Below are 19,897 nucleotides of genomic sequence, written 5' to 3'. Positions count from 1 at the left end.
TTCCCCAAAAATAATTTTGTTGTTTTTCTATTTTAATCCAAATGCTCCCCATAAAATTATTTTCCCGTCCCAATTTTAACATTTTTATCAGAGTTTGGAACAGAACATTAGTGTCTTCTCAGCGTTCAAATAGAGTTCTAAAAATGTTTTTGTTTGCTTTATCTAAAGCGGTCCAAAAATAACCATAAATAGTGGTCATTTCAACATTTTGAAAAACATGTTTTTCCAACTTTTTTTCAGCTAGTAAAGGTGTGTTTTGGACAGAAACTTGGCATCTTTTCTGTTTTAGATTTTTGCTAAATATGGTCCGTTTTAGACATATAGTCCCGAAGTAGATGTTGTAGAATGTGACTAACATAGACCAAATTTTGTCCTTAAATATTTGTTATTTTGTTTACCTCCTGCAACGAGGGGATAGTATTGTTTTGTTGTCTTAATTGTACACTGAATGTTTTTATACAGAACTTTGAGTGGTATTTTATTGCCTGAAAGTTGCTGGTGGCACACAAAAGTTGCCTAGATGTTTGATCTTACTGTACACACGGTCCAGTGTTTTGTGCACCCTGTTTGGGGCGGCAGTAGCTCAGGAGCGCTCGTCTTGGGATCAAGGGATCACAGTTCGAATCCCGGCTCGTCCGTGTTACATGTCGAAGTGTCCTTGGGTAAGACACTGAACCCCTAATACCCCCAATAAGCAGGTTAGTGCCTTACATGGCTGCAAGGCCGCTATTGGGAAATGTGGAGCACATTGTAAAGCGCTTTGGGAAGTCATTGACTTGAAAAGCGCTATATAAATGCACATCATTTCATTTCAGTTGTGCAAAATACACGATTCACACCAGATTTCTTCTCTTACTGGTACTGGAGAAATTGTAAAAAAAAAAAAAAGTCCTTTGAAAGCGCTTGAATTTGGCCATCAAAAAAGGTGTATGAACACTGAATTATGGTACAATTAGAAATAGTGCATCATAACAAAAGTGCAGCCCTTTGAGAATTTTTGCGATTAAGGGTTATACTAATAAAAATGACTGGACTTAAAAAGTAGTGCAATAACATTTAACAGCAAAAAATAAATAAATAAATAAAGTTGATGAACAAGATAAGAATACCTTTCTCAGTTTCTGTTTAATTTGTTTCTAATACAGCTGTAATTGTTTAGAGCAGTGAATAGACATTGGACAAACAAAGCGACTTTATTACTGTCTAAGTCAAAATAGTCATTTCCCGAAACAGTTGTTGCCAATCAGTGTTTGAGTTTTTTATTTAAGATTGGACAGAGGCTGCAAGAAAAAGAGAAGCCTTCTTTTTTTTGTTTGAGCTGAGTCAAACAGTCGGCGCGGGAATTGAAAAGAGGCGTTTAGTTGCCGAGCGTCTCGTAATCCGCCCCAATACAGTGGCCGGTGCGCGCTGTCGGGATTTGAAAGCGTAATCCTTTTGTTTGCCTTTGTTGAGGCGCAGACGCTCGAAGATCATACCTAATTAAAAAGATTGACAGCTGTCCACTTCTCGTCTTTTTCGCACCGTTCTAATTGGAAACCGGTTGGGTGGTCCTCTCGAGCCGCCCCGGTGCAAGACACTATCAAATGGGGAAAAAGTTTCGGACCCGCTTTGCGATATTCCCCACTTGACCTCTGGTTCAGGTTTTTTTTTTGTGTCTTTTTCCTCAGAAGATGCCACAAATGCAGTAACATGTGGTCTGAGCTTTGTCTGTTAAGGCAATCAGATTTTCAATTTAAAACAAAAAAGAACCTACATCTTCATTTGATTGGCAGAGTAAGAAAGCAATATATAAACTGGACCACAGACAAAATAATTTTTTGTCTCTAAGGTAGGTTACTTGGTTTGAGATGTACTTGAAAAGTTGTAAGTTAAATAGTTCCTCTATTAAGTATGTGTTAAAGTCCCTATGCTTTATACAGAGCTGTTTGGGGCGGAACATATTAGGTTCAAGGAATGGGTTATGCTTGTCAAGTCATGTTTATTTGTACAGCCCTAAATCACAAGAAGTCTTATAGGGCTGCACAGACCACAGATTTTTGCAAACTACACCATCCCCTGATATAAAACCTACATGAGGGCAAGGAAAAACTAAAAAACCTCAACATCAGTAAAATGAAGGGACCGCACATGAGGTTATGGGCTTCCCTGCAGGTTTTAAAAAAATAATTTTTGTCAATGCACCATGAAAATGGTGAAAGTAAGAAAAGGCCTACCCCAAGTACAGTCCAAACACCAACCTATACCCCAAGAAAGATTAAAATATGAGTTTATTCTAATGTGTCTAAAAATGCGCATACTTGCTGGTGCATCAGGAATGAGCTGACTGAGGTTGCGATCATGACTTTAGACCAGAAGATAACAGCAGAAAGTTCCATGCAACTTCTTTTACTTATAAATGAGGTTTATGCGTTTCTCCTTTTGAATAAAGTCATCAAGAGATGGGTAATCCTCTACTAAAAAAAGTCTATTCAACGAGAAAACAATTACTCGTTGGCTATTCATGTTGTTAGCTTGCGAAGACTATCTCTAATTTTATAGTTTAGGGCTGAAGTTTGTGCTAAATTAGAATCCTTGGCCTCACTATTCACTATTCATAGATTCCAAGATGGCAGCGCGCGCGATTGGAGAGGCTTCATGTCAAGTCAAGTCAAGTCAAATTTATTTATATAGCCCTTAATCACAAAAATGTCTCAAAGGACTGCACAGGATTACAGTTACAAAATTACACAATTACCTGATCTTAAACCAGCATGCGGGCAAGGAAAACTCAAAAACCTCAGTGTGAGGAGAAAAGAGAAACCTTGAGAAAGGACCTCACATGTGGTAATCCCCCTTCCAGGATTCACCAGGGTGAATTACAATTAGCATTACTGTACACATAATAGTAAACATAAGGTAAGATGTTCATGGGCTCTAGTTCGTCACTTGTTTTTTGGTGTTCTTTTATCCCTCCTATTTTCCCTTATACTCTTTTCACAACTACAATAACATCCCGAGGGATATACAGAGACCACCGGATCTCCCTGTGTGATCTGCCTGCTGACAACGACTGAGCAAAAGTAAAAGGCTGCCTGTCGGGCCCAGGCTAAGAAGGCGACCACTCAGACCAGCGCCTCCAAGCATGTTCCTCACTAACCCCAGATCCATCGTCCACAAAATGAGTGAATTTGAGCTGCGAATCGCCACCAACCGCTTCGTCCGAAATTGGAGTGTTTTTGTCATCACGGAGTCTTGGCTTCCTGACGCCGCAGTCCAACTAGCAGGATGCACGCTTCACCGGCACGAACGGACTGTACTTCCCAAATTCACTCAATATGTGGACTGAGCAATTAGGGAAAAAACACTTGACCGTGTGTACAGTAAGATCAAACATCTGGTTGGATCCGGCCATCTCTGTCTGTCCCTCACCCCCTCATACAACGCCCCCACCGAGGCAGAGCAGGCTCTGAGAGACTGCTTTGGAAGTACGGACTGGGATGTCCTGCTAGGGTCCAGCAGTGGGGACATTGAGGAGATGGCAAACTGCACTACTGACTACATTAACTTCTGCATGGACAAATGTTGTTCCTATAAAGACTGTATGCTGCTATGCCAACAACAAGCCCTGGATCACGAGTGACATCAAGTGCCTTCTGAACCAAAAGAAGAGGGCCTTTAAAAATGGTGATCAGCAGGAGCTAAAACGAGTACAGAAGGAGCTCAAAGTCCAGCTCCGGAAAGGGAAGGAGCAGTACAGGAGGAAGTTGGAGAAAAAGCTGCAGAACAACAACATGAAGGAGGTGTGGGAAGGGATGAAAACAATTACTGGCTGCAGCACCAAGCAGGGCGTGGCTGTGGATATAGATGTGGGGCGAGTCAACCAGTTGAACAACTTTTTCAACAGGTTTGACCACTCCGCCTCATCCTCACCCCTGAGTACTGCAGCCGTCCTTCCCCCTCCCTCTCTGGACAGTAGCATTGAAGACATCCCCCCACTAAAAATAACTGCAGCCCAGGTGTGTGGAGAGCTGAGAAGGCTGCGAACCAGCAAGGCAGCTGGTCCAGATGGAGTATCCCCCCGACTGCTGAAAGCCTGTGCGTCTGAGCTGGGAGACCCTCTACAGCGCATCTTCAACTTGAGCCTTGAACAGGGGAGGGTCCCTCAGCTGTGGAAAACATCCTGCATCATCCCAGTCCCAAAGAAATCAAGACCTGAGAAACTCAACGACTTCAGGCCGGTCGCCCTGACATCACATGTGATGAATACCATGGAGCGGCTGCTGCTGCACCACCTGAGGCTACAGGTCCGTCACGCCATCGACCCACTGCAATTTGCTTACCAGGAGAAGGTGGGAGTGGAGGATGCTATAGTATACATGTTACACCGATCCCTCTCTCACCTGGATAGGGCTAAGGGGGCTGTGAGGATTACATTTTTGGACTTCTCCAGTGCCTTCAATACCATACTGCCTCTGCTACTGAGTAGGAAACTGACAGAGATGAGAGTTAGCTCACACCTTATAGAATGGATTACTGACTACCTGACAGGCAGACCCCAGTATGACCACCTGCACCTGAACACCACCAAGACCAGGGAGATGGTGGTGGACTTCAGGAGAACCAGAACTCACCCGGTTCCTGTAACCATCAAAGGAGAATGTGTAGAATTTGTCCAGACCTACAAATACCTGGGTGTGCAGCTGGACAACAAACTGGACTGGACTGCCAACACAGAAGCTCTATGTAGGAAAGGGCAAAGCCGACTTTACTTCCTCAGAAGGCTGGCCTCCTTCAAAATCTGCAAAAAGCTCCTGAAAATATTCTATGAGACAGTAGTGGCAAGCGCCCTCTTCTATGCGACAGCGTGTTGGGGAGGCAGCGTCAAGAAGAAGGATGCCTCTCGTCTCAATAAACTGGCTAGGAAAGCGAGCTCTGTTGTGGGCAAAGAGCTGGACAGCCTAACAGTAGCTGAGAGACGGGCACTGGAAAAGCTGCGGTCAATCATGGACAATCCATCGCATCCACTACACAGCATTATCTCCAGACAGAAGAGCAGTTTCAGCGACAGACTGCTGTCACTGTCTTGTACTACGGACAGACTGAGGAGATCATTTCTTCCCCATGCCATGAGGCTCTTTAACTCTACTTGGCAGAGTAAAAGCCCACAGTAAACCACACCACCTACATTGCATATTACCGAATCTTATTGCAATATGTATTCTGTGTAGCACTATTTAGTTATTCTATATAACACGCTACAGTGGGCATTTGCACGTCACACTGGGTACTTGTATATTGTATTCTTTTTGCTTTATTATTGTATGGTTCTCAGCTCAGGGATGCTGCTGGAAATGTGAAATTCCCTTCGGGGATGAATAAAGTATCAATCTATCTCTATCTAACTCCAACTTGAAAGTAAAAGTCGTCTGTTTAGATTTTTAGTCTACCTGAGGACTTTTTTTTTTACAAGTTAAAGCCCCACAAACAAACAAAAACATGTTGTTGTCAAAATTTCCCCTAATACTAGGTATTATTGCCTTGTGTTAATATCCGATTTTCATAAAATGTAACAAAAGTCGAGTAAAGTCAAGTCATGTTAATTTGTATTGCCCTCAATCACAAAGTCTCAAAGGGCTGCACAGATCAAAGACTATTGCAAACAAATAGTTATATTTCCAAAACTTTATTCTAGTAAAGAAATACTATTTAAAATATAATTATTTTCACCTAATCTTTATTTTTCAGTTTGCTTTCCAAGTTTCAGAATATATTATTTTTCCGATTTTAAGGTGTGCCTTATAATCCAGTGCGCTTTATATTCCAGAGAATACGGTATTTTTTTTGTTCTAGTGTATAGTTTGCCTTTTTTAATTGTTTTTTCAGTTTTTTGCCCCACAGTCTTCATATAATATGAACTTATTATTGAGTAAGACCAATTTGGATGTCGATAAACCAAACCCATTAACAGACTAAATGGAGGAAAAACAAAAGATGGGGAAGCGTTCAATTCCCAAGGTTAACTAACGTGCACGGAGGTGTTTATTTTCTGGCGTGCAGGTGGACTCCCCAAACAAACGTGCATCTGCTCGTCACCACGGCAACAGCGGCTCTGCAAAACAGCCTTTTTCTTTTAAATCCACCCCTCTCTCAAGTGGGCCTTTGTGAAGGCTGCGCCGCAATAAAAGCGAGCCACTTGAAGAGTCCACAATTCCACCGTCTCAATGCGTTTTTTGGGGGGGGATTTTTTTGCTCAGCAAAACATGCAAATGCCGATTTTCGGATCACTCACTGTGGCAGAGGCAGGCTTAGAAATCTGTGTTGACCCGTTTCTTTGTTGTACGCAGATTCCAGATCAGGGAGCTTGTTGGGGATGCCGCCGGCCTTCCAGCAGCAGCAGCCGAACTATCGAATGTGAGTCCCTCGCTACTTTCAAACAATTTCTGGTAAAAAAGTAACCAAATTCTGCTATCAATGAGTACAAAAACAAATTTATGGGTCTGTACGGGTGTTGGAAGTCGTTGAAAATGCTTGAATTTTTGTTGTTTTGTTTGCTTAAAAATGACGATGACGTGGCTCTCCGGTGGCTTCGCTTTGCCATTGCATTTAATAGAATCACATGTCTTGATGCACACACATGGTTAAAAATCACGTACGGAAATTGCAAATATATATGTGGATCTACAAAATTCATTCACACCAGATTTCTTACTTTACTGGTACTGAAGAAATTGGTAAATTGGCTTCTAAAGCCCTCAAAAAGTCTTTGAACTTGGCCATGAAAAAGGTATACGAATCATGACTAACAGCACATAAACTCGGTGGTGGGCAAAAAATTAGATTCGCGGGCCGCGTTGGGAAATTTTTTTTTGCATAGGGGCCGAGGCAAGAGGGAAAAAAATCGTTGATTTATGTATTTTCTCTATATGCCGTTACATAGTCTTGAATCTGATACCATGGCAACTTGTGAGAAAACATATCAAATTTTTCACGCTTGTATTTACATGCACAATTTATATTTTATTGTGTATTTGTTTTCTGGAGGGACCATGTCATCCAATTGGTTTTTGAAACAAGGAATTTCATAATATGAATGGATTTTATTTAAAATCAAAACTTCAGCTAAAAGTAATTGAAGCAAAGTAACATAACTTCTACCTTTTTTAAACACTACATATGATCATTTGCAGTGTTTTTACTGCATGAGATTCTATTGAAAAAATATTGATAACTCAAATGAACAAATTATATAAAAAATGGCCAATTCAGAAAAATTTAACCAGGTTCTGAATGTTGGCCATAAGCCTAATAAAAATTGTTTTTTAATGGTGGCACACAAAATAACACATCGGATAAGGTAACAAAACAAAAACACATTTTTATTAGTAGAACCATATTTATGAATCTATAACGCAGTTGTTTTTTTTTTGTTTTTTTAACAAAACACTCCAAGTTTGGATGTGAATTATACACAAGGTATTATTGAATTTGTGCAATGATATATCGAACAAGGTTCGAACCCAGCTCGCAGCAGTGAAAGTGTTAAATCCTAACAAGATAGATAAATAGATACTTTATTCATCCCCACAGGGAAATTGACAACCACTAGATATTTAGTGCTATAAAGTGTTTTTCAACCCTTTTTGAAGCAAGGTACACTTATTTATAAAAAGGTTCCGAGGCACACCGTCCATCAAATGTTTGAAATTGAAGTTATGTCAAATATTTCACTTTACTACCTCATAAGCAGATAATTAGCATATAAAAAGAAGAAAATAATACTTAAATAAAGCACATCATTCTTTTTTATTTTGTTTTTATTTTTTACAGTACAATCTTAAATCACTTTGTTAAACAAATTAAGTTTTTAAATGTAGTGTAGGTAGCACACATGATCAGATAGTCAGTATATAAAAATCTACTGCCACCTACTGATATGGATGACTATTACAGTTCCTCATCTGAAGATAGCAAAAATACTGAATAATAGCCAGATTTTTTGGAAAGATGAAATTGGGCAAATTCCAGCAGCAACACTGCTATAGTTGACATACTAAATGGCATTAGGTCTTATCTCATTGTTGAACCATTTTTATTCACTGTACCAGAGACAAATGAAACAGAATGGTAAACGCAGAAAGTCGTCTCGAAAGATAAAAATAAACGCACAAAAGCAAGATTAGGGAACCGACTGTTTCGGCTCCCAATTTCCTTGCCCTCCTGTAGGTTTTAGATCAGGGGATGGTGTGATAATAGTCTGTGATTTGCAATAATCTGTGGTTTGTGCAGCCCTTTGAGTCTCCTTGTGATAAAGGGTTATACAAATAAACATGACTTGACTAGTTTATCTGAATTGGACTTGGATGGACATTGAATAAATAAATCAAAAATGTTATGGTGGTATTTTGTTCATGGTTTTAATCATCGCCACATATTGAGTATCGTTTGTCACTAAGAATGCTTAGTTTGACCTGAGAAAAAGTGTAACAGAATTTTATAGTCGAGTCATGTTTATTTGTATAGCCTGTAATCACAAGAAGTCTCGAAGGGCTGCAAAGACTAATACATGACATCAATAACATGACATATAAGTTACAAGAGAATGTCAGATTGACAGCCTCCTGAGGTCGATATTATTCATAGGCTAGATTTATTAAGCCTAGATTTAAGCATTTCCACTGAGGTTGCAAATCGGACATCAACAGGCAGTACATTCCACAGTACCGTGGCCTGAATGGAGAATGTTCTCTAACCTTTGGATTTCTTCTTGGCTTTTGAGATCTCAAGTAGACCAGCATTTTCCAGGCGAGGGTTCTGAGCAGGAAGTGATTTTTACTTAAAAATCGGGGCTGAGTGGTTTACACAAAAACGACTGGCAAGGCTGTATGTGGCGCCTGGGATGTAGTTTGCCTACCCAGAGCTGAAATAGTTGTAAAACTCGCTGGTTATTAGTGGAGACGCTATTTAAAGTGGACTCTGTTGTGTTTGCAGGCAGCAGCAAGGGTACGCCGGCAGAGGCGGCGGCGGCGCCCAAGGTTGGGACCGGGCCACGCAGTCTCAGCCCAGGGCATACCAACAGAACACGTACCGGGGAGGGGCCGACCCCAGTGGGTACCAGCACCGCTTCCAGTCGCAAAGGAGCGACTGGCACCATAGGCAGAATGACCAAGGGCAGCAGTACCAGGTATCGGAAATCCAATTTTGTCACTTGGAACCAATATCATAAGAAATGGCCATGGTTCTCGTATTTTGGTTGGATTCTTAAAAGTTCTATTTATTTCCCCCTGCATTTTTTCACACTAAAATACCATTTTAACACAATTTAAATAATGATCAAAAGAACAAATATATAAAAACCAAATCCATCACTGCATCAGGATATTAAGCCTCCATAATTTTGGAAGAAAAACACAATTCCAGAATCGCAATTTCTGTGCTTTTTTTGTGAGTGCTTAATCACGGCGACATCGGGGTCTGAAAAATTGAAAAAGTCTTGAATTTGATAACTATACATTAGGGCAAATGCGAAGGTCTTACATTTTATTTACAAGTCTTAAATGTCTTCATTTTTCCCTGTCTTTTCTGTGTCATAGAGCTAATAACTTTAAAATAAGTAAACTAAACAAAGTATAGAATGTTGTGTCGTGAAATTATTTTTCATTTTCTCCGAATTTAGTCAATGTCTGACCGTTAAATGCAAAGTGCCGTTGGAAAATCAAGATTTCCGCCTTTTCAAAAATGCAGCATTACGCAGGAGTTTCATATACAGTAGTTACTTGCGCTTGTTTTATGCAAGTTTTCTTAGTTATTCTGACAGATTCTTTTTCATGATTTCATAAATGTATGCCAGAATTGGCGCGGCCTTAAATTTCATTGGCTATGGACTTGAAAAGGTCTTCAAAAGTCTTGGATTTGAATGGAAAATGCTTGGGGGAACCCTCCGAAATTCTTTAACCTTAAACAAAAAACAGCGCCCTCCTCTGGGGGACTTTGTTTGGGTTGCTGTCTGCTGACCATTATTTACTTTTTGATTTCTCAATCTCGTTCAATGATGAGTACCTAGTAGATACAAGGGTCAAACTTACTTCAAGATGACGTCATCACTGACTGAGAATATAAGACCGTAACAAAATAAAAACTCTATATCTACGAATAAAAACAGAATGGCAGTTAAATAAATGGCCTTTATTGTTATGATGGAAAAGTACAACGAAATTGGAGGCCTTCCTTTTACAGAGTAAGAAGCGATTTAGAGAGGGGTTGGCTAGTTGCACGCTAGCATCGGGTAACCGCGACCTCAGCAACGTCCCAGAGATTAAAATATAAATCACGAATGTAGTGGTTTCCCACAAGTTGTAGCTCCAGGTCATCTGTTTCATGGGTGAGATACAGGCTCCGCAGAGGCGGCTTGTGATAGTTATGTACCTTAGCTGTTGCAGTAGGCTGGACCTGCAGCTTCTGTCTTGGGTTCTGTCCCTATGCAGCCTGTCTCTCACTGGATCCGATAACAGTCCACGGGGCACCAGCTGGTGATCAGCATGTCTTTTTATGCTCCTCTGAATTTTTTCAGATTCCGATTTGATTGATAAATTTATTTTCTAAGTAATGAGCCGCTGCTAAAGCATCTATCGCATTGCTCCATTGTTTGTATTGATGGCCAGTTGTGCGTCAGCTGTTTGAAAGCATACACCAGCCTATCACGGTCGTGCAGTGTGTTGCATCAAATGTGAAGAAAAATTTATTTTTAAAAAATGTCAGTTTTGTCTTGTACCACTTGAAATACGATTTGTATTCATTTTTTTCCAAGTGCTTTTCAATTTGGTACTTACGTTTTTTGTAAACTGAGTCTTGATTTTCAACTGGTGTACTGCGGCATTTTTCTGTTTTAAAGAAAGAGTGTGTAATATTTGATCACTGGATGTGGCTGTATTGTGTACTGAAACCCAAAACGAGTGCTAAAAAGCACGAGGAAGAAGTGCGAACTACATGGTTTTTATTTTTTTTAGCCCAGTCTTTTGTGACTTAAAGGAGTGAAATATAATTTAAAAAGGTTCTAAAAAGGAGAGAAAATGAAAAACGGAAAAGGGAAAAGGAAAAAGGAGGAAAGGGGAGAAATACAGAAAACGGAAAGATTAAGAATAAGGAACAAAAATGGAAATGAAAGAAATAAAAAGGAACAGGAAGCAAAGGCTGAAAAATAAAAAAAAGATGATAAATGAGGGAAAAAGTAAATGTAAAGGACAAAAAATGAAAAAAAAGGTGAAAAAATATAAGGGAAAAAAGCAAAAAAGAACAAAAAAATTTACTTTTTAAGTTGGGGGTACCCTCAGCAGCAAGATGGCTGACAAATATGTCGGTTCTTTTGTAGGTTATCCGCATAAATCAAATGAATACGAATTTTTTTTAATTAAAAATGCACATTTATAATAAGGTATTTTTGCTTATTTAAATCAATGTTTTCTTTTAAATGAATGGCTTTTTTAACTACTAGGATGCACTAAATAATACACACCGTCTCTTTAATAAATGTATCCTTTTTGTTTTTAGGGCCAAAACAGCTCCAACAGAGGCGGTTACCCGGCACCGCCACCGTCCAGAAGATATAACTGGAAATAAACTACAACTCTTTTTATCGTCACATGAAATATTTTTAATTTTTTTTTTCACGTAATTCTGTTCCAAAATGAAATTTTTTAATTTTTAATTCAGTCCATGTAACTTTGAGAGTTTCTCCAATGTTGTATTTTACAAACTTGTACAATTAAAAATCAAGTTATGTGAAAACCTATGCACTTTTTAAGAAAATATTTCATCTTGTGGAAATATATAAGGGATAGCGTGTACTATTTGACCACCAGATGTTGCTGTGTTGTGTGGGGGAACTGAAAAAGAGTGCTAAAACACGAGGGAGAATACAAACTAAAGGGCCTCATTGAAGATATCAAAAGGCATCATTTTACTTTTTTTTCCCAGTTTATTGCAAAGGTCTTGTTTTTTGGTAGCTGTTGCAGCAAGAGGATTAGCTATGTGAAATAAATGCACATTTCTCGATCTACAAGTATTTAAAAAAAAATGCAAGTTAATATCTGTGTTTTGCTTTTTTCTACTGTTTCTTTTTTGTAGATGAAGAAAAAAATACACACTGTTCCTTTAAACTTTCCCAATAAGGCAGGAACCTATAATACTGATCTTGCAGGCTGAAATCAGCCCACGGACCAAGTTTGAAACCCCTGCTTTAAGTTATGAGTTGGTACAGTGTTAAAGTTTTGAGCTTTTTAATTTTGATTAACTATAGCAATGTTTTCATTTTACTGAGCCTCAAAAAACGCACAATTATACTTATTTTTTTGCCCAGCATTTTCAAGCTTCTTAGGTACCTGTAGCAGTAAGACGGCAGCCATGTTATGTAAAATAAATACCAATTTATTGACCTATGAGTTTTCTTCAAAAAAATAAAAAGGATGGTTGTATGATAGTTGATTTATTTTTTTTCTTATCTAAATCATTATTGTTTATAATTATTGAAGGGTTTTTTACCACTACAATGTCCTAAATAATACACACTGTCCCTTTAAGTTTGAGGCCCACAAACTAATAAAAACTGTTCTGTTGTCAATTTTTTCCCTAATTTTAGCCTGATACATTTTCTTGAAATTGTATATTCGTACAAAGGTCGTAAAAATTAAAATATTCTTAAACCTTTTTTCTAGGAATTTAAAAAATATTGTGTACAGGTAATATATAAGTATCTCAACCAATATTTTTTTACCTGTACATTGCAAATGTTATTTTTTGTATTTTACTAGAAAAATCTTACAAATTTTGAGGGATTTTGTATCTATATGTTCAAGTAATTTCTTATACATAAATCGAATAAAGATTAAAACATACAATGTTTTATGATAGTTGTTTTTTTTTTTCATTTAAATCCAAATTATTTTTTACCTCTAAGAAGTGCCAAATAATACAGTCCATTTAAACACTAATATTTTTTTTTTAGTGCTACAACTAGAGAAGGCTTGAAAAACTCTAGAAATGTAAATATTAACAATTGAGCTACAAAGCTTGAAAGCTGAAGAGTTCTTACTCCCTCTCAAAAATGCAAACATTTCTGTGTCCCGGTCCTTTTCCTTCCCACCAAGTTCAACTGTAAAGTAGGACCCATCTAAATGTATATATTATATATATAATATATATATATATATATATATATATATAATGTATATATAATATATCTCATCTCATTAGCTGCACCGCTTATCCTCAGTAGGGTCGCGGGGGTGCTGGAGCCCATCCCAGCAATCATCGGGCAGGGGGCAGGGGACATTCTGAACTGGTTGCCAGCCAATTGCAGGGCACATATATATATATATATATATATATATATATATATATATATATATATATGTCTGTGTATATACATGTGTATATGTATATACATTTAAACTGTTCAAATTGGTTTTGAAACACCCAGAATGAAATGGTAAATGTTCTACATGTATATCTTTAGAACTCTCTCTAGCTTTTCAAATCATTGAAGAGCTCCCAAAGCACACTGCAACGTGCTTCACATGTACATTCACACACCGAAGCAAATGAATAAACTATAGCTCATTTTTAAGCACTAAATTTTATAATACACATAGAAAAATCCAAATGGAATACTGCTAGCTCATTAAAGTAGATTAATATTTAATCAGATAAATACCTGACTAAGAAATGGCGAGTAAAGAAAAATGTAGCTAGTTATTTGAATGTTGGGGACCCCATTTTATTCATATCATCATTATAGTATTAAAATTGGTGCGCAGGAAAATGAGGAAAGAAAAAAGAAAGAAAATCCAAAAGGGGATAAAGTAACAAGAATAAAGGAAAAATAAAAGAAAGGACAAGAAGTAACAAATCAGATCGATACTATCCTGTTTATACTTTGATCAGTTTGATATCAAAAATCCCGATCGCACCCACTCTTTGTTGACAGGTATGAAAATGTGTATTTGAGTGATATTCATTGAGAAGTTCTAGAAATGAAAATATTTATTAACAATTAGGCTACAAAGCTTGAAAGCTGAAGAGAGGGTCCTTACTCACCACCAAAATTCAAAAATGTCTGTGTCTCGGTTCGTTCCTACCAAGTTCTGCCGTAAAGTAAAGTGGACCCCATAGTCGCATCGAACAGGTCCAGTAGGGCCGCGTCCGTATTGGCGCAGATCCCCGAGGGCGAGTTGCGGGAGTCGCGGTTCTCGCGGTTCTCCCGGCTCTCCGGCTGCTCCCGGGCATCCCGCTCCATCCTTTTCCCCTCCTCCGTCTGTTTTTTCCCGAGTTCCGACGAGTTTTCATCCGAATCCTCGTCGTCATTTTGCCCCGATTTGTCCTTCCCTTGCCGTTTGAGTTTGTAACGGTGGTTCTGGAACCAGATCTTGACTTGGTTGGGGGTCAGGTGGAGGACTTGGGCCAAGTGTTCTCTTTCGGGGGCCGAAAGATATTTTTGTTGCTTAAATCGGCGCTCCAACTCGACGACTTGCGTCTGCGAGAAGAGAACCCGACGCTTCCTTCTCGCGTACGCCAAAGCCGCTTGGACGTCGCCTTCGCTGGGCGTGAGGCCGCCCGGCATCCCGCCGTAAGGGCCCATTCGCCGGGGAACTGAAAAACAACTGGAGGTCATTGAAAGCATCACGCGCGAAAAAAAGCGATATCTTTTTTTTAAACAAGGAAAAATATCGAAGTTTTATCCAACGCTATCCGATAGAAATGATTAGCATATGACAAGGGCGATTTTAGGTTCAGCGCCTGCCAAACGAAACTGGTCGATATCCAGTATATATCATAGTATATATCATAGTAAGTATAGTAATAGTCCTAAAAATGTGCCTAATCTGTCCCCATTTTCCATTTGTGCGTCTGCAACCAAAATATTACAAAAACACCCAAAAATTACAACAAACTGAATATCAAATTTAGTGCTTTAAAACGGGATCTACTGTATCATTTTGTATTCATTCTGATAAGAAAAAAATATTTTGAAGTACTACAGTAATATTAAAAATATTCAAGAAATACATAAAGATACAAGTACTAAAATACTTAAAATAATTCTACAGAAATACAACAAAAATACCACTACAGTAACACTATAATACACAATTACCGCCGCATGAATATTACAACAGAAATACTACGGAAATACTTCTATAGAAATATTACAAGAATACTTATCAATAAATACTCCAACAGAAATACTTCAAAATACAACTGCAGTAATACTACAAAAATACAACAGATATAGTACGAAAATTAAACTATGGTAATACTAGAAAAATACTACTGAGGAAGTACTCAAAAATACTACAAAATAAAAGTACAGTAATGCTATAAAAATATTACTTAAAATAAAACCCAAATCTGTCTGCAACAAAAACAACATAAAATACTTCAAAGTTATTACAAAACTAAATATCAAATTTGTATGCCTAAAGAAGAGTCTAACATATTATCTTATCTTCATTCTGAATGGAAAAAAATAAGAAATACTACAAAATTACAATTACAGTAATATTAAAAATACTTAAGAGATACTACAAAGATACAAGTACAGAAATACTGTAAAAATACAATTACAATAAAACTATTAAAGAAAATTGCTGCTACATAAATATAACGACAAAAATACCTTTACAGAAATATTCGATGCTACAAAATACGACTGCAGTAATACTACAAAAATACTACGGATATACTGCAAAAAATATACTATTGAAATAATATAAAAATACTACTGTATATGTACCACATGAAAAGTACAGTAATACTAGAAAAATACTTCCAAAAATACTACAAAAATCTGACTAGAGAAATACTGGAAACATATCACAAAAATAAAATTCAAGTGACACCAAAAGAATACTACAAAAATAAAACTACAGTATTACCACAGCAATACTACAAAATCATCAATACAGAAATACTAAGAAAATAAACCCCAGTAATACTACTGATTAACTACAAAAAATCTACTGCAGAAATACTACAATGCGGTGCCAGAAATCAAATGGACTGAACCATTTCAAGGCAGTATTTCCGACACTGTGCTGTTCACATGTTCGTTTTGTTTTACTTTTGATTTGATTCTATCTCGCGTTTTTTCATCTTATTTAACCCTATTCTGTCCTTTATTAAAGAAAAGAGAGTTTTAAAAAGCTAATAATTTTTAGGGGGTGCCTGAGCCCCCCTGAAAATGGGCAGGTTACACCTATGCCATATGAGATGATTAATGTAAAAAGTGTTTCTACTGTTAAGAGGACAGGACCAAGATAAGCCCCGGCTTTTTCCTCTCAGCCCTTTTCTTTGATTTCTTTTTTCGTAAATTGTTTATAAAAGCTGTTTATCTTAAAGGCCTAGTGTGTAATTTTTGACCATTAGATGGCACTGTTGTCTAATGCGAACGAAAACCAGTGCCGCAGCACAAAAAAAACACGGCAGACAAAAATGGCGACGACTTAAGTTGGGTTTACACCTATTTTCGAATCCCGGCTCCTCCTTGTTACATGTCGAAGTGTCCTTGGGTAAGACACTGAACCCCTAATACCCCCAATAAGCAGGTTAGCACCTTACATGGCTGCACGGCCGCTATTGGGAAATGTGAAGCACAATGTAAAGCGCTTTGGGAAGTCTTGACTTGAAAAGCGCAATATAAATGCAGATCATTTCATTTCATTTTAAAGAAATACTAATTTCTCGACCAGTGATTGTTCATACAAATAGATAGATAGATAGATACTTTGTTCATCCCCGAAGGGAAATTCACATTTCCAGCAGCATCCCTGAGCTGAGAACAAACAATCGAGAACAATCGAAAATAACACGGGAGCTGATTAACATTGGTGTGATATTTTGTGTATATTTGGCTAGTATTCACTTACATACTACACACTGTCCCTTTATATGCATTAAAACCTAGTATTTGATGTCCAGTGGGAAAAAAAATCAATCCTGAAATCTATAAAACTTGATAATTAACCCTTACATTGTGTTGGGGCAGGGGTGGGAAAGTATTTGGAGTGGTGGGGTTAAAAAATGTGGCCAAGGGGCCAATTCAGGTAACCTGACCAATTCATAAATATACATGCAGACATGTACTTGTTTATAAAAAAAAATAGATTTGTTTTCATCAAATTGGTTTTGTAACACTTACATTTAAAGCAAATGAAGTTATTAGATCTATGTTTTAAGCATTTAATTTGATATTTAATTTTGTAGTATTAAAGCTGTTTTATTTTTACAGTGTTTCAGCAGTGGTATTCTTGTCATAGTATTTGTATAGGATTTCTGTAGTATTTTCATAGTAAAGTTACTGTAGTTGTATGCAGTATTTCTGTCGTTGTATAATAGTACCTCTGAAGTGTTTTTTTGTAGTATTTCTCTAGTGTTTTAGTAGTATGTCTGTTGTAAAATTTCGGTAGTAGTATATTTGCATTGTAGTATTACTGTAGCGGTATTTCTGTAAAAGTATTTTTAAAGTAATTCCAAAGTAGCATTCTAGTCGGGTTTCTGTAATATTTTGTAATATTTCCATAATAATAATTTGTAGTATATTAGGTAAGTATACTTTAAGCATATTTATATTTATAAGTATATTTTATATATAAGAATATTTTAGGGTATTCTTTAGTATTTTATAGTATTACTTTAGATGTATTTTTGTAATATTCCTGTCGTAATATTTCTGTATGAGTGGACTGTATTATAGTATTGTAGTATTTCTATAGTATTTCTTTGTTTTCAGAATAAAAGAAAAATAATAAGATCGGTCCCTGTTTTTAAGCACTAAATTTGATATTTAGTTTTCTAGCAATTGTGTTGTAGTTTTGAAGTATTTCTGTAGTTGTAGACACAAAAAATGACAATGGGGACAAAGTTTGGTCTAAAAAAAACATTTTTATCAGTAGTACTTTGTTTGACTTTTATATATATTTTCAATAAACTTGGACCATTTTCGTTTGTCGGGCTGGATAAAAGAGCCTGAGCCGTAGTTTGCCCTCCCCTGTGTTAGGGTCTCCATTCTCCAGTGTTCTGTTTCAAGGTCAGATAATGCAATAACTGATGTGTCATGGAGTCCATAAAATCAATTTAAAAGGCGAATATATGGATATGGATGTTTGTTAGGATGTTGTATGAACTAGATTGGGCAAAACCCCTTTCTTTTTGGTGGTCCTGCCTAAGTTAGACCCCGGGTTAAAATAAACCCTTTAACAACAGTTAGTGGTGCCAATTCATAACACATAAGAGTTAAAATATTTTTTATCTGAATATATTGCTTCGAAACATCAAAACGGGGAAAAATGTCTAACATAAGAAACTTATTGGCCACATGGAGGACAGCTTGTGTATATAGGCCAGAAAAAAATGGTTAAATAAGCTTTTCAAATAAAACCAATGGCTTAATAAGTAGAGAATAAAATAAACTCATTAAATAAAAGGGACCAAAGTTACTACTTTTCACCCCATTTTTTAATGCTTAAAAGTCCTTAATTGGCTTTCCGTATTATAATATCCTTCCCTTTATAATTACCAGGGGAACTTGTAAAACTAAAACATGTGTGCAGTAACTTTAGTCATTGATGCTTCACGTCACCTCTATTTGGTCATTTTAAAGAAAAACACATTTTCTTATCATAAACATATTTTTGCCCTTAAATATTTTTAACATGGAGTTGACAACTTGGAAAAGTATGTGTGCAGTAATTGTTAGTGCGATCGCTCACCCCGTTTTTGTCAAGAACCAGAACAGGTTTAGGACCCAATCGCGTGACGGTCTGACACAAGCCTTTATTTTACGGGAAATGGGGAGGCATGCACGTTAAGCAGCAGTCCGGCGTTGAATGACAGGGAGCAAGAGGCCGACGAGATCGATACGAATTGCCCGAGCAGATATCGGACAGATGGGGTCGATACCGGACAGGACGGGACAGACCAGATTAGGCAAGACAGGATATCGAAATGAAACAGTACAAACTAGACGGGAAAGAAACTGGAAACCGATATTAAACAGGAAAAAAGCTAAAAAAAAATAACCAGATACATAGCTTAAAATAAACCTGCACATTTTTTGCATATTCGCTTTATGAAACCCAATTACCGGATTGAAGTTTTTTTGTACCAAAAGTGTTTAGTTCAAATCAGTCTTAAAAGTATCTACTATATTATTTATGTATGTATTACTATGTTTTTACTATCTGCGTCAAGGGCGTAGGTTTAGTCTTGGTGGGGACATAACACGATGAAAATTAGTGGCACATTTCTTTTGAGTTTATCTCATAAAATTAGAGGGGACGAAACAAGAATTTCTCAATATTCGTGGGTAAGCGTCCCCTCCTCCCTTGACAAAACTACACCCTTGATTTGCGTCATTCCAAACTTTTTCAAATAAATCTTTGCACTAACTTGGTGCGTATATTGTTTCAGGGTTGGTGTACCAGGTCCCCACTGGAGCATAAGGTCCAACCCCCATCAGTGACTCTTGGTAGACCGGAATCTCATCCACGCCGCCTGCACAGAACCCTCCAACCGGACCCGGAAAGTTAGGGACCCCAGCGTAAGAAGCTGCGATCTGCTGCTGCTGCTGCTCCGGATATTGATGAAGATGCTGATGCTGCTGCATGGCAGCCTCCGAATGGTACCAATGCAAGCTCCCCGGTCCAGAATCTTGCGGTCCGGTACCGATCATCCGGTACAGTTCGTCCATGGCACTCTCCGAGAGGATTTCGGAGACCGAAAAGGAGGATTGTCCGAGGGGGCTCCTGCACAAGCTGGGACCCAAAGATGCGGCCCCCTCCCTTTCTTGTGCCATCATGAGGGCCGGGGGTCCAGCAGAGTCCTTATTCCAAAAAGGGGGCGGGGCCAGGTGATTGACAGATGCGGAATT

The 19,897-nt window shown here is 37.8% G+C and overlaps 2 protein-coding genes across 3 annotated transcripts in view; one reads left to right on the top strand and one right to left on the bottom strand.

Moving 5' to 3' along the window:
- Positions 1 to 11,764, top strand: part of xrn2 (5'-3' exoribonuclease 2) — a 33,464-nt gene extending 21,700 nt beyond the window's left edge. For both annotated transcript variants that reach the window (XM_088324881.1, XM_088324880.1), the window contains 3 exons: positions 6,324 to 6,390; positions 8,968 to 9,160; positions 11,524 to 11,764. In XM_088324881.1, the coding sequence (XP_088181007.1) occupies positions 6,324 to 6,390; positions 8,968 to 9,160; positions 11,524 to 11,592 (329 nt within the window). In that variant the 3' untranslated portion in view covers positions 11,593 to 11,764. The remainder of the gene's footprint in view (positions 1 to 6,323; positions 6,391 to 8,967; positions 9,161 to 11,523) is intronic.
- A 1,831-nt stretch (positions 11,765 to 13,595) lies between these two features.
- LOC148346548 (thyroid transcription factor 1-like) lies at positions 13,596 to 19,897 on the bottom strand. Its single transcript, XM_088325455.1, has 2 exons — positions 19,417 to 19,897; positions 13,596 to 14,619 (listed from the first exon to the last, which is right to left on the bottom strand). The coding sequence occupies exons 1-2, from the start codon at positions 19,823 to 19,825 to the stop codon at positions 14,105 to 14,107; spliced, it is 924 nt and encodes a 307-aa protein (XP_088181581.1). The 5' UTR covers positions 19,826 to 19,897; the 3' UTR covers positions 13,596 to 14,104.

Source organism: Urocampus carinirostris, chromosome 20 (assembly GCF_059441175.1).
Source record: "Urocampus carinirostris isolate Australia breed hairy pipefish chromosome 20, RoL_Ucar_1.0, whole genome shotgun sequence".
Taxonomy (NCBI): Eukaryota; Metazoa; Chordata; class Actinopteri; order Syngnathiformes; family Syngnathidae; genus Urocampus; species Urocampus carinirostris.
The sequence above is the reverse complement of the archived record's forward strand: the minus strand, read 5'-3'. Positions and strand labels throughout refer to the sequence as shown.

Bases quoted from the DNA above. Each gene is read 5' to 3' on its own strand.
- LOC148346548 (XM_088325455.1), bottom strand. From the start codon at position 19,825: ATGATGGCACAAGAAAGGGAGGGGGCCGCATCTTTGGGTCCCAGCTTG. The intron at 14,620-19,416 runs GTTAGTGCAAAG...GTTGTTTTTCAG, and splicing joins TGAAACAATATACGCACCAA to TTCCCCGGCGAATGGGCCCT.